The sequence below is a fragment of the Canis lupus genome, chromosome 20, assembly GCF_048164855.1.
Source record: "Canis lupus baileyi chromosome 20, mCanLup2.hap1, whole genome shotgun sequence".
Taxonomy (NCBI): domain Eukaryota; kingdom Metazoa; phylum Chordata; class Mammalia; order Carnivora; family Canidae; genus Canis; species Canis lupus.
In genome coordinates this window covers 22,915,155-22,930,608 of record NC_132857.1, presented here as the reverse complement: position 1 = coordinate 22,930,608, position 15,454 = coordinate 22,915,155, and the positions used below count along the sequence as shown (strand labels likewise).

At 38.5% G+C, this 15,454-nt stretch overlaps 1 protein-coding gene across 14 annotated transcripts in view; it reads right to left on the bottom strand.

The window, feature by feature from the left end:
* The window catches only part of LOC140611755 (uncharacterized), a 91,522-nt gene that overhangs the window by 51,313 nt on the left and 24,755 nt on the right, over nt 1-15,454 (bottom strand). For 9 of the 14 annotated variants that reach the window (XR_012012909.1, XM_072788595.1, XM_072788592.1 and 6 more), the window contains 2 exons: nt 9,877-10,044; nt 2,411-2,560 (listed from right to left, as the gene is read on the bottom strand). Coding sequence is in view for 13 of the 14 variants with exons in the window: in XM_072788595.1 (XP_072644696.1) it covers nt 2,411-2,560; nt 9,877-10,044 (318 nt within the window). In the remaining variant the exon portion in view is untranslated. Of the gene's footprint in view, nt 1-2,410; nt 2,561-9,876; nt 10,045-10,979; nt 11,290-15,454 lie in introns of all 14 variants that reach the window. The other 5 variants (XM_072788600.1, XM_072788601.1, XM_072788602.1 and 2 more) reach the window with 1 other exon arrangement.

Sequence of the window (15,454 nt, the reverse complement as noted above, 5' to 3'; positions counted from 1 at the left end):
AGATCACCATTCCAGATTAAAAATATCAGGAGCCCATTGTTAAGGGATGTGGATGTGTAAATTGTACTCCCCTTAGAGTTGGGCTTTTGGTGGACTCTTCTTTAATACCACTCATCTGTGAGTGGTATTAAAGCAATGGGAAGTAGATCCTAAAGAGGAAGAAAAGTTGATTTCAAATCTGAAAACTTAATTGTGACTATGTGATGCAAGCTATGTGATCACGGGCATGTTGTTAACCACTTTGATATTTAGTTTCCAGAACTGGAAAAAGGTTAATTATAGCTCAGAGTGTTCCTGCAGCTGCAAGGGCTATTCGGATATAAAGAATATTACCATTCAAATTAAATCACATTTAAGAAATTTAGCAATTTGATGGAACTGTCTTGGCTCAGAAACAAGAATATCTTTTTCAGAAAAAACACCTGTAATATTTTTATTTCTTTATACATATGGCAGATTGTAATATGTTAAATTAGTTCCTAAAAACCGTATTCTTCATCACTGTGATCTTCTGAGAAAGATCAATCCCCTGATGCAAAACTACTAAAGATCAGTATGTTCTCTGCTAAAATTTTCACAGCATTTAATATCCAAAGTTGCAAATGTCTTAAGGCTCATTCACACGTGGGCTTACCACTTACCAGCATTTTTTTTATTGTGGTAAATTACACATAAAAGAAAATTGACCATTAGTGACCTTTAGTATATTCATCGTTCTGTGCAATCATCGTGACTGAACATGTTTATCACCCCAAAGCAAACATGTGTCTATTAAGCAGTCACTCTCCCTTCCCTCCTGTCCCTAGCTCCTGTACCACATTTCGTATATTTGTTGATAAACACTTGGTTTATTTCTTTCTCTTTCTTTCTTTCTTTCTTTCTTTCTTTCTTTCTTTCTTTCTTTCTTTCTTTCTTTCTTTCTTTCTTTTGCTATTGTCAACAATGCTGCTACAAATGTTTGTGTATTAATTTTTGCATGGACATATATTTTCCTTTCTCTTGGATATGTGTCTGGAGGTCATATGTAATTGTGTTTCACTTATTGAGGAGCCATCAAACTGTCCACGGTGGCTGTCACATTGTATAATTCTACCAGCAACACTACTCCGCACCCTCTCCATCACCATTTCAGGACCTGTCGCATCAAGAAAGTAGAATGCCCATTTAGTGTCCCAACCTGCCTAGGTGCATAGACACAGCTTCTAGTTACTCGTGCCAATCCACAGAACAGTAATAATAATCAATAACAAAAGCATTAGGTGCCAGATGTTGTTATAAATGCCTTCTATATATTTATACAGCCTTTTTAACTAATAGTTAAATGGCTTCCACATTTTCCTCCTATTAGGGGGAATTTTTTTTTTGGACATCCCCCTACCAAACACTTTATATATTCCCTTTTTCTTTTTAATTCCCATTTGAAACTCTTTCCATCCTCTTGCAACCTGGAGAAGATATTAAGCAATGGGAACTGATGATCTTTATGGAAAAGAAGACCTGCAGAGAGGATATAAATACATGTTTCTTCCTAATAAGATTTGAAAATTTTTCATTAAGTCAACAGCTGCATTATAGGATTAATAAATTAACAACTTGTAAAGATTTTTGTTGTCTTACATTTATGATGACCTGTGAGATTTTGGTGGAGTGGGGTGAGGAGAAGAAAGCAGTATGTTAAGTACAACCACATAAAACAGGAATGAGGCTTGGGGTGTGGATGTTTCAAACAGAGATGCAAGTGTGGCATGATCCCTGTAAACTCAGAGGTGTCTACTCAGGATATCCAGGGTCGAGATCCACATTCCCCATCCTCTTGTCAGCCTAAGAATGTGTCTTACACAACTAACCTCTACTCAATGGAATCATATTTTGTTTTAGATCATCACCAACTAAGATAATCTGTACACAGCAATTCAGGCAACCTAGTATTCAACGGCATGATCAGTTTATTTGTATAATTACATACTGTTGTTAAGGGAATTAACGTGGGAGTGTAAAAGCAATTTTTCAAGTTTAATTGGACCCTTTAATAGTACTTGCTCAAGAAATCTATTCCGGTGATTTAAAAATGCAGATACTCCCTGGGAATCAGAGGGCAGGATCTTGGAGAGGAGATTTTGAACCTCATTCTGTTGATTCTCCTTCCACAGAACTAGAACTCCTAACTCCTCAGGTGGCTACTAGAGCCCATTTGAAAAACCATTGATCAAAACTGAAGGAAATTACTCCAGTAGTTCCCACTATACATAACTTGTTTCCATGTGGATATAAGCACCTTCTTAGGCCGAGTACAAGGCAAAACAAGTGTCATGGGAGGTCAAAAAGTGAGTCACCAGCTTGGTAGACAATAGATTACAATGTTATCCTTTTCAAGCCATGTAGATACAGGACACCAAGGCATCGGTCTTACCTGAAGGTGGCCACGAAGTTCACCGTGGGCCAGCCCAACACAAAGGACCTCCCAGAACGGATGTTGGCATCTCCCACTGTATCCATGCAGTTGGCAATCCACATGGTGTTCAGTGGTATTTTCTTTTTTATCTTAAAGTTTTTCTTATACCTAGAAAGATCCCAAACATGACCTCTGTTAGTACATTTCAAAAATGTTATGGGAGTAGCTGTGCTTATTAGAGACCAGTTCTCATGCTCTGGGGCAAATCAGATCTCCCACATCTCTATTACCCTCTGTGCACACACAGCAAATGGTTAGATGGGCCTTTGCAATGTGTGTGTTGAGCAAACTCTGGCTTGGAAACCTGAAAACACTCTAATGGCAGCAAGCAGCCATATTTTTGAATGGTGAGTTTTGAGTAACCACTGTATATTTTAGAGCTTTGTAGGAAAACCATTAATTCATTTGCTATTGCTGGATTTGGTACTTATTACACATAATTTTTATGGCTATTATTGCAGTTAATTATTCATTTATGACTTGCATACTTCGAAAAGTGTTTGAGGGGCTGAACAAAGGTACCTGATACATGACTTATAAAAATAGTTATACAATTTTTTTCTTAAGAGAGACAAACCAAGGGCACCTGGGTGGCTCAGTCAGTTAAGCATCCAACTCTTGGTTTTGGCTTGGGCCATGATCTCAGGCTTTTGAGATCATGCCCCTATGTAGGGCTCACCACTCAATGAGGAGTCGGGTTCCTCTCTCCCTCTGCCACTCCCCCCACTCATGCTTGCTCTCTCTCTAAAATAAATAAATAAATAAATAAATAAATAAATAAACAAACAAACAAACAAACAAATAAATAAACCTTTTAAAGAGTGTGAGGGAGAGAGATGAAATCAAAACAACAACAACAAAAAAAAAACAAGCTTGGATCAGAAAGATTTAAAAGTTACTTTCAACCTTAATTTTAAAAATATTTTCTAGCCTTTAAAGCATAGGTTATTTTCAATTTGCCTTCTTAAAATTTTGTCCATACCATTTTCCCATAGATTCTGGCTAAAACAAAAAAAATTGTTAGCCTACAGACTGAGCCCAACTGAAAAATCATCCATCCATCCATCCATCTGTCCATCAATCAATCCAAGATCAGTGGTCCGGAGGTCTTATATGTAAGTCATGGATACTTCCCATTTCTCTGAGGAGTAAGAAGGGGTGAAATGGGTTTTTGATAATTTCTGCCTAATCTTCTTTGACCTCAAAGATGAAAACCACCATTGATTTATTTTGGTTGATTAATTAATTGATTAATTTGGTTAATTCACAACTTTGACTCGCAGGTGGGCTTGAGATTTAAACAGTTACAGGTCCTATAAGGAATGCCTGGGGAACTTGGATCCTCCACTCTGGAACTCCTTAGTATTCAGAAACACATGTGGAAAACACTGAACTAAACTGAGATGAAAGACACCTCATGTGCAAAAATCCCTACGACTCCACTGATTCATGGAACAATTAGAGCTAAAACACTTCAGTGGGATTTATGAAATAAAAATAATCTTTTAGGAAGCCCACTTGAAGGATAATGTAGATTCAAAGCTTAGGACACAATGAATATGAATATGATGGATACCAACATCTTTCCACATTTTTTATTTCAACATTTTTTTATTTCAACATTACAGCCAAGTGCCTGTATCTATGTGCTTGAAGATTTTTATGGAACATAGTCAATTAACAGATAAAATCATTTTTCTAGATAGTAATTCCAAAGGCATTGTCATGTCAGAAATATATGCCCAAGGGGAATGATAGACAGGTATCTGCTTGTTTTTACAGATTTTTTTCTTTCTAATATAGGTATCTGTGTATATACAGACACCTAAGATCCTGTGTGGAAACTTCCAAATACATTGACCTGGAAAAAGCCATCCAATAACCTTAGTTCAATAAAGCACCAGGATTAGTTGAACCAAGGAATTATCCTAGAGCCCAGAGTGTGGTTTCTACTCTCCTATAACGTTTTGAACACTTATCATATGCCAAGCTCTGTTCTAAATATTTTATAAATATAAATATAAAAAATTTAATCCTCAAGCAACTACACTAGATGATCTCTAATAACTCCATTTTACAAATAAGGAAACTCACAGAAAGTTTAAATAAATTGTCAAATGCAGGAAACAGGGTTTGAACCCAGACAGCCTAACTCATAAGCCCATGTTTGTAACCACTTGACCGTGAAGTAACCTTTTCATCTTTCCTAACCTCAGCCTCATTTCTGTCCCCAGAGCCATCAGCCCAGCTTTCTCATGGGATTTATATTGGAAGTGAGAGGATAAATCTCAAGGCATTATATTAATAAAGCCAGTTGCTAGCTTGGAAATATTTAAAACGTGTTACAACAAAGCTTTATACTTCAATAGATTCTTCTAAGGTCTTACTGTGTTTCTTTACTCTCAATCACTGACCCAATTGGATTATCTAAGCAGAAATTAGAAAGTGTTAATCTACTGTAAACTGACTCAAGAAGAAGAGGAGGAGAACTGCAGTTTTTATTTATAAAAATAGTCATTTATTATAGTTGTATTAACATGATGTCCTTCTTGCTTTCCACTACCTTAATCTTTATGCCAGAAGGTAAGCCCCAGTGAACTGGGGAGTTTTGCAGGATTCTAGGGAGATATCCTGTTTTCTAAGATAGAGGCATTCTCTTACAAATGTTGGGAGCAGGGGTCATAGTCTATTCTGTAACTATTCGTCATTTCATGACAGTGAGTTAATAGTCATCTTCATCTTTTGACCAAATTAAATTCATTTTTATTTCATTTCTACATTCCTTAATAACTAATGATGAGGAATGTGATGTCTAAAGAGGGTGTGAGCTAAGTTCAGTCCCTTTTTCTAAATTCTTCACGGGTTTCTACTAGTACAAATATCTTAATATTTTATCAAATAGATACTCTTCTCTCTTTTTAAAATATTTATTTTATTTATTCACGAGAGGCACAGAGAGAGAGAAGGCAAAGACATAGGCAGAGGGAGAAGCAGGCTCCCTCTGGGGAGCCTGGTGAGGGACTTGATTATAGGACCCTGGGACCATGACCTAAGCCAAACACAGACACTCAACCACTGAGTCACCCAAGGGCCCCAAGTAGATACTGTTCTTAAAAATAAAGTAATTTTTATTTTAATTTTTAAAGTACTTTAAAGTACTTTAATTTTTAAAGTAATTTTTATTTGAAAAATAACTTATTTAGTATTCTAATGAATACCAAAAATGATAAGGAAGATTCCATTTGACTTCAATTCTTGTGAACACAAGTTTCTAGTGTATGAAAGAAGTGAGAAAAATCCCCAATTTTCACTATTAGTAACATCTTGTACAACTAGAGAAATAGAATTTCTGTGTGAAGAAACATTTAATTCCCCTCATTATTACACACAAGCCAAAATTCACTAATTCTGACTGAAAAATAGGTAGAAATTAATCAACTATTTATTCAATTCTGTTAAATTCTGTAGTGTCAACCTAAAGATGAGAGAGTCTCCAGCTGAAGCCTGAGGGTGAGCTGAGGTAAAATGGAACCTGGGTCAGCCTACCCCCTTTTTTATGGCTAATTGGAAAAATTAGGCACTAAACTCAGATTATTCATTTGAATAGATTGATTGAGGGTATTGATTCCTCCATGTAAGACCAAGGCATGACAGGGATGAAATATGTTTTTTTATTTCAGGGGCTATTTCTTCTTAGTTTTTTCCTTCTAGAAAAAAAGGTAAATTTTTTCATATTAACAGTGATCAAAAATATACCAAAATATTTACTATGGGAATGATCTCATAGTAGTTTTCTAAAGATTGTGGCAAGCATTAAGTGCTGCTTGCTACTGCTATGGATGAAATTGTGTCTCCCTCCCACTGCTTTCCCGCCTTCTTACCATAAAGCCCTCTCTGCCAGTATCATCATGTTTGGAGATAGAGCTTTTGAAGGTAATTAAGTTTAAATGGGATCATCAAGGTCAGGTCCTAATCCAGTAAGATGGATGGTCTTGTAAGAAGTGGGAGAGATCTGTATGTGTGTACATACATGCATTGAGGACATGCCTTGGGGTACACAGTGAGAAGGCAGCCGCGTGCAAGCAGAAAAAGAGCTCTCACCAGAACCTGACCATGATGATATCCCGAACTTGGAATTCTAAAAATCTGTGTTCTCTCTATATCAAAGACCTTGGGTTAAATATGAAGTTAACATGCCTGTGATCACTTACATTTTCTAATATTACCAATGTATAATATAAAGTATATAAGATAATCTTTTGGGAACTGAGTCTCTTTCAAAGAACATTAACAAATAAATTGATAAAGATTTTGTCACATAAAAACCCTTGAGTAGACATAAGGACATATCTCAAAAGCAATATGTGAAAGATGAAAAATGTTCAACTTGTTTTGTCATAATGAACCATTCGAAATAAAAATTCAGCCCTTCAATAGATGCAACTCTCTAGTGGAAAAACAACACTATCTTTATATAAAAATCTTTTTTTTTTAAAGATTCTTTTTTTAAATTTTTTTATTTATTTATGATAGTCACAGAGAGAGAGAGAGGCAGAGACACAGGCAGAGGGAGAAGCAGGCTCCATGCACCGGAAGCCCAATGTGGGATTCGATCCCGGGTCTCCAGGATCACGCCCTGGGCCAAAGGCAGGTGCCAAACCGCTGCGCCACCCAGGGATCCCCTAAAAATCTTTTTAGTAGAACATCATAGGCTCTGTAAAACCCGCTGAGAGGTAAGCAGCACCCAGGACAATAAATAGTTCTAGTAAGAAAAGGAAAGTCTTCTCCTGTCCCTAAATGCTATAATAATTACAAAGATAAAAAAAAAAGAAGAACATATTCCCCTTATAAATTGAATATGGTCTGCAAGGTCCTAACAACCAGGAAATGAGTTTGCTATTTGTTAGCATGTCTCTTGGGCTAAGGATGGAAGGGTACAACATGGTATGGAAGGAAGAACATGGCCTTCTGATGAAGGCAGGCCTGGGTTGGAACCTCTTGCATGATTTCCCTATGTATGACTGGACCATTTCTGAGACTTCCTCTGTTCCCATTTTCATCTCTGCAGCCTGTGGATGATAAAAAATATGGGCCTTGGAGGGCTGTGAGAAAAAAAATTTTTTTTTCGATTTTTTTTTTAATTTATTTTTTATTGGTGTTCAATTTACTAACATACAGAATAACCCCCAGTGCCCGTCACCCATTCACTCCCACCCCCCGCCCTCCTCCCCTGAAAAATTTTCTTTATTCATGAGAGATACACAGAGCAAGGCAGAGACATAGGCAGAGGGTGAAGCAGGCTCCCTGTGGGGAACCCGATGTGGGACTCGATCCCAGGACCCAGGGATCACGACCTGAGCCAAAGGCAGATGCTCAATCACTGAGAAACCCAGGTGGGTGAGGCATCTGTGATGTTCCTAGTGTGGTTCCCAACATGCATCCCACATATTTTGGTCTCCCATACCCACCTTGGTTAAATAAAGAGAATGGTAACTAGCCTGCATTTTTAAAATAATGACTTGGCCTTCTATCAGGAGGAAGAGAGTCTTTCATATGGACCTCATGCCAAGGCCTGGACATTCCTTTTCTCTTTGTCCTCCTTATGACATCACCACCTTCAAGGTTACATCTATGGGCAATTTCCCTAGTCTCAAATATATTTTACTACTATCTTTGACTCTGATTTTTTTGATGGCTGTACTTGCTTCATTTTTCAATTCACTAAGCATTCTGATCTATTTCTTACCAAGCAGATTGGAGTTAGTTGTTCACTCAATGTAAAGGAAGGGTCGATTTCAATAATGAAAGAATCTAGGTGTTCATGGAATGTTGTATGAAATTCAGGAAAAAAGAGAGAATAGAAATGGTAGCATCACATAGTGAATAAAAGCCTGTGCTTTGAAATAAATAGACCTGATTTCAAATGTAGACTCTGTCCATTACTAATATGGTAACCTGGGCAGATCCATTAGACTGCTGAGCATCAAGGTTCTCCAATATAAAAATACTCCCATCTCACAGGGTCATTGTAAAGTTAGACAAAATTAGGTACATAGAGTTTTTTAGCATAATATCTGACATGTAGTAAGCCCCTGATAAATTGTTATTAATGTAACTCAGATGAGTATATCATTTTGCCAAATTATTACTAGCATGTCGTACCTATGACATGGCATAACTGAGATCTAGGGTGAAAGCAGGAAAAAAAAAGAGGGAGTTAGTTTTTTCTCATGACCAAAAAACTTCTTGATATTTTGTTTGTGGGAGTGTTCTTGGTCTTCCACGTTTTGTGAATAATGCAAACAGAGATGGAGTAAGTAAACAGGTGACCTTCCATGACCTGCTCCCAGACATTTATTGAGCAATCATCATGTTCTAGACTGGATATTCAATGCATTTGTGTTCAGGGTTGAGAGGAAAGTACACACAGTCAATTCTTTCTCCTACATTCCATCTATCTGCTCCATCTTTTTTTTTTAAAGATTTATTTATTTATTCATGAGAAACACAGAGAGGAGAGAGAGAAAAACAGAGACACAGGCAGAGGGAGAAGCAGGCTCCCTGCAGAGAGCCTGATGTGGGACTCAATCCTGGGTCTCCAGGATCATGCCCTGAGCTAAAGGCGAAGCTAAACCCCTGAGCCACCCGGGCTACCCTGCTCCATCTTTCCTTTTTACTAAACTGCTAAGATAGAGCCCTGATACCATCCATCAGGACTATTGCCTCCCCTAACTACTCTCCCTGCTTCCACTCTTGCTTACCCATCCATCTATTATCTAGCAACAGTCAGAAAAATTTGCTAGAAATATAAATCAGATTTGGTTAGTCCCCTAATTACAAATCCTTTGGCAAAATATCTCCACTTTCTTACCATGGCCTGTGAAGACCCTGTGTGACTAGACCCCTGAGCATAGTATCATATCTGATAGCATGGCCTATGCTCTGGGCTCTAGTCAAATCAGGCTTCCCTGAGCCCCTCTCTCTGAGGGGTCAGATTGTACCCATGTAGACCTGCAAGTCTCTCAGCCTCGATGGCTCAGGCACAATGTGGCTGCTTCTCCTCTCATAGATTTGATTTTAATGCTCCACCTCAGAGAGGCCCTCCTAGACTATTCCTAACATGTTCCCACCCTCTCTGCACAGCCCCCTATCCACCTTCTATCAGCAGCACTAATCATTATCATTCCCCCTCTTATTTTATCATTTGTTAGTCCCAGGCAGGAGAGACATTGGTCTGTCACATTGTCAATTGTATTTGCTGCAGGGACATGACACAAAAGAAGACCTCCAGAAGTACTCATGGAATGAAGGACTCAAGCATTGGCAAACACAAAAGGGAAAAAATGTTATGTTTTCGTATAGTAAGGGTTAATGGGAATGCATTTTTTTGAGATTCACAAGAGCACGAAACATGGTACACCTACTTGGTATTAGACATCAGTAATAAATCGCTGTACAAGAAAAGCTGCCACTTCTGCCTCCTCCAGCCTTTCTTGAGCTCAACGGGGCCATGGATGAGCAAGGTACGAGTGGCACCCTCAGATGATGTAGTGCTTTCGCTGTGGGTGTCCACCTCCACAGACGAGGTCTTCCTGCAACACATCAAACACAGAGCAGTTAGTTACTGGTCAAATACACAATATAGTTTAATGCCAAGTTTCAAGGTTCACACAACACTAAAATGTAGTCTCAACCCCCAAAGCAGAGCTCCAGAGCTCAGAATCAGGGATCCCTGAGTTACAGAAAGCTATAGAAAGAGGTGAGGTCACTTGGGAAACTGATGCAGAGGGAGGACAGTTTCAAGGACAAAGCCCTTGGGCATGCGAACACTTAGAGGTGTGGTGGAGAAAGCTGCAGAGCTAATTGTGAGCCATTAGGTAGGCGAGAGCCAAGAAGCCAAAGGTAGAGCAGATTACAAGAAGGAGAATGAACAACAACAACAAACAGGACAACTTGTGGCCTAATATAAAATAAAACAACGTGTGAAGAATTAATTACAAATTGCTTTTATGTTAAGATAAAATGAAGATAACTGAAGATCCTGGAAGTTGACCCCCATCTTATCTAATTCAATATTCAAAATTGGGGTAAAAATTCTCAAAGATCAACAAAAATATTGGAAACCTCAGAAAGTTTCTGAACACAAGAGTTTAGCTATTACTTGGCTGAGCTCTGACAGGACTTCCTGGTCAAAATAGGTAATAAAACAACTCAATTGAGCAGAGTGTAAAAATTCTTTCATAACTAAGACAGGTATTTTCATAGACCCACTGAAAACTGTCTCACAGAGAGAGAGAGTTGGCTCTCTCATGGAGCCAAGAAAGTGTCTCCGCCTCCCCCAAGGATGTATAAAGCCTGCTCCCTTCTGCTCAGCAGCACTGAATCTTATGAACAGGAGCAGCTTTTCAGGAAGCTGGTGCTGGAGTTACTAATTAGTTTCTATGTATTAGAGGAAACAAAAGAAAAGAACAGTTCCTGTTATTGCCGGTCTGTTTGGATGGTCAGAAATAGTGGATCAGAAGACTACCTCATGCGCTGAAGCCTTGAATGTCCACCTGTAAGCTCAGCGTGCTTTCTGATTGACGGGAACATCCTTTTCTCTTCAATTCGCGGGACGGGAAATCGAGTGAGTCTACAGCACTTGGCAGAGTACTGTCAAATGCTTGAAGCCTGAAGATTCCGCAGCGGTCCGCGGTCACTGCCATTATGATGTCACATATTCAAAGCTCATGTTGTAACTGCCAAACTGACATACTGGTTTCCTTATCTTGGCCTCCAAGTTTTGACTTTTTAAAAGTAATCATTTTATTTTGAGATAACTGTAGATTCATTTGCAGCTGTAATAAATAACACAGAGAGATGACATCAGTTTTTTTACAGATGGAGTCTTCCAGAGACACTTGCATCACCACAAGGGTCCTTCCTATTCCCCGATTACAACCACACAAATTTCTTTCCCCCTCCACCACCTCTTTAATCCCTGGCAATCACAAATCTGTTCACCATGTGTATAATGTTGCCATTTCAAGAATGTTATACAGATGGGATCACATAGTTTATGAAATTTGGGGATTTCCTTTTTCCCATTTGATGTAACTGGAGATTCATCTAGATGGCTGCAAGGATTCACAGTTCATTTCCTGGTGTCCCTTAGTAGTACATCATGATATGGATGTATCACAGTTTGCTTAACTACCTGTTGAAGGAGTTCGAAGTGTCTGCAGGTTTTGGCTGTCACTAATAAAGCTACTATAAACATCTGTGTACAGGTTTTTGTGTCAGCGTGAAGTCTTCACTTCTCTGGGCTAAATGCCCAGGATGGGAAGAGCCAGGTCATATGCTAGGTATGTTTTTTTGTTTTTGTTTTTGTTTTTTGTTTTTTTATAGTTTTATTTTTTATTTCTTAGGAACTGTCCAACTGTTTTCCAGAATGGCTGTGCCATTTCACATTCTCCCCAGTACTGTGTGAGTCATTCAGTTTCCCCTCATCCACACGAACATTTGGTGTTGTCATTTTTTATTTTAGCTATTCTGATAGCTGTGTAGTGTGATATCTCACAGTGGATTTCACTTGCATTTCCCTAATGGTTAGTGATACTAACCATTGATTTGCCACCTGGACATCTCCTTCAGTGTCAAAGCACCTACAGGAGCCTGTTAAAAACATGTTACATGAAGACAGTGTTCCCTTTCCACTAGGAAACTGATGGTTTTACAGATTAGGAGGCTCCTGCGCATACAGGTTGGACTCTGAATCCAAGCAGCCGTGACATAATATGAAGGATTCAAATCCAACTGACTCAGGAGGTCACACAGCCTCTTGTGAGGGCCCCCCACCCCCACCATGGACAGTGTCTTTCTTTGACAACTGTGGAGGACAGAAATTTGATCCTACAGACAAAGTTTGTGGTTTCCCTTACAGGCTCCTGTAACAGGCATGTGAAAACCTATCTTTTATGCCCCACTAGACTCTATGGACCTCAAGGAAAGAGTCTATGTCTGATTTATTATTAAATTCACACAAACATTGGCACATCAGAGGAATAAAAAAATTCTGTATTGAACAAGTGAATGAAATAGTTTTCTGGCAGGGATGGACAGGGAAAAAGGCATGACATAAAATAGTCTTTCTCTTATTTACTTTATTCATTCAACAGATAGTGTTTGGACCTGTACTAGGAGAAAGGCACTTGATAGGTCTGGGCAACAGGGAGCCAGGCCCAACTCTTAAAAACAGGATTTAAGTGAGGAGGGGGAAGACAGATATTAAACAGAGAATGTCATCAATAACTGCCTAACACAACCTCTGGAAAGTACTGCAGAGGAAAATTAAAGATTGAGGTGAGAAATTTAGGGAGGGACTTGACACCTGATTTCAATTATGGAGAGGAAGGCTTCTTTGACGAGCTCATTTGAAATGACCTTTAAAGAATAACTTGGGATTACTTAGAAGAGAGAAAGAGGAAGGAAGGGGGAAGGGAGGGAAGATACATTTGTCAGTTGAAGGGACAGAATGTGACTAACTGATGTTTCAGAAACATGGAAGACTTTGCTGGATTGGAGACACAGGCAGAAGGTTCAGGAGAGTGAAATCGGCCTGTAAATTAGGTAGAGGTGAGAGCACAAGTCCTGGTAGTCCTTTTAGACTTTATTAAGGCTTCTCATCTTAAAACCAAACTAACACAGAAGTGGCATGTAGATAGTGGCCTCCAGGCTTCTCACCACATTTATTTATTTTTAAAAAATATTTTATTTATTTGAGAGAGAGAGAGAGAAAGAGACAGAGAGAGAGAGAGAAAGAGACAGTGCATATGCACAAGAGGTGGGGGCGGAGAGAGAGAGAGAGAGGAAGAAGCACAAATGGTGCTGAGTGTGGATTCTGAGCTGTGGCTCTGTCTCATGACCCTGAGATCATAACCCTGAGCCAAAATCAAGAGTCAGAAAGTTAACCAAGTAAGCCACCAGGCACCCCTTCTCACCACTTTTAAAGGACAAGTGCTAGTCTGGCCATGCTTGACTGTATTTAGAACCATGGAGGCTCATTGGGCAACACTTTCTGGCCTCCCATCAAGCACCTGTCAAAATCTATTTCAGGTAAAAAATAATCTATTTCAGGTAAAAAATATAGGCAGACTTATCTCTGCACCTTCCCCAATTCTCAGATTATGTCCCATTCTCTGCATCTCCCTTCAGAGAGGTTAGAGATTTAGAGGCCGGGAAAACTTCTCTCCTTTTAGAATCTCGTCCTGTTGATCAATTCTGATATGCATCAGACTCACTTGGGAGGCTTTTCAGGCACTCATTCTGAAACTGCCTCCCCCAGAGGTTCTGATTCATCAGATCTGGAAAAAGCTCTTTGAGTGATTCTTACATGTAACCAGGATTGTGAGTCACTGGTTTTAAGGAATTAATTGAGAAAGATACAGTGTTTGATAGTATCTTCTCCTTGTAGTAAAGCAAAGGAGAGAAAAGTTTGTCTGAGAAAGATAAAGGGAGCTTCTTTTACCAGGTCACAGTTACCTTTGCAGTAATAGCTAAAGCTTAATTTCTCCCATAATACCATTGTGATTTATTTTAATTTGATGAATGAGCTCTAAATAGAATAATAATGATAGGGTCTGTTTTCTTTTTTAAAGACTTTATTTATGTGTTTATTCATGAGAGACACAGAATGAGAGAGAGAGAGAGGCAGAGACATAGGCAGAGGGAGAAGCAGGCTCCATGCAGGGAGCCCGATGTGGGACTCCATCCCGGGTCTCCAGGATCATGCCCTGGGTTGAAGGCAGCGCTAAACCGCTGAGCCACCCGGGCTGCCCTGGTCTGTTTTCATCTATTTCACCGAACACCTATGTTTTCAGCCTAAATATCAAATAGAAGAGATACTTTAAGGTGATCATTATGCCCATAATACCATATTATTGATCTATTGTCAATTTTTGTCAATACCATACTGTTTTGATTATTACAGCTTTGTAATATATCTTGAAATCTGGGACCGTGATACCTCCAGTTTTTTTTTTTTTTCTTTTTCAAGATTGCTTTGGCTATTTGGGGTCTTTTGTGGTTCCATGCATGCTTATGAATTACTTGTTTTAGTTCTGTGAAAAATACTATTGGTTCTTTGATAGGGATTCCATCAAATCAGTAGATTATTTTGAGTATGGAACATTTTATTAATACTTGTTCTCTCATCAATAAGCATGGAATATTTTTCCATTTGTGTTGTCTTCAATTTTTTTCAATATATATATATATTGAATGTCTTCAATTTTTTTCAATATATATATATATATATATATATACACGTCTTTCACTTCCTTGTTTAAATTTATTTCTAGGTATCTTATTTTTGGTACAATCATTAATGGGACTGTTTCTTAATTTCTCTTTTTGTTCTTCATTATTAGTGTATTGAAATGCAGTGGGTTTCTGTATATTGGTTTGTATCCTGTGACTTTCCTGAACTCATTTATCAGTTCTAGTCCATTTTTGGTAGAATCCTGAGGGTTTTCTACATATAGTATCATGGCACCTGCAAATAGTGAAAGTTTTACCTCTTCCTTACCCATTTGGATGCCATTTATTGCTTTTTCTTGTCTGATTGCTGGGGCTAGGACTTCCAGTACTATGCTGAATAAAAGTAGTGAGGGTGGAAATCCTTGTTTTGTTCTTGATCCTGGGGAAAAGCTCTCACTTTTTCACCACTGAGTATGACATTAGCTATAGTTTTTTTCACATATGGTCTTCATTCTGTTGAGGTATGTTCCCTCTAAACCTACTTTGTTGAGTTTGTATCATGAATGGATGTTGTACTTTTAAATGCTTTTCTGCATCTATTAAAATGATCATGGATTTGACCCTTCTCTTGTTGATGAGATGTATGATGTTAATGGATTTGTGAATATTGAATCACATTTGCATACTAAGAATAAATCGCACTGGATCATGGTAAATGACTTTTTTAATGTATTGGTGGATTTGGTTGGCTAATACTTTGTTGAG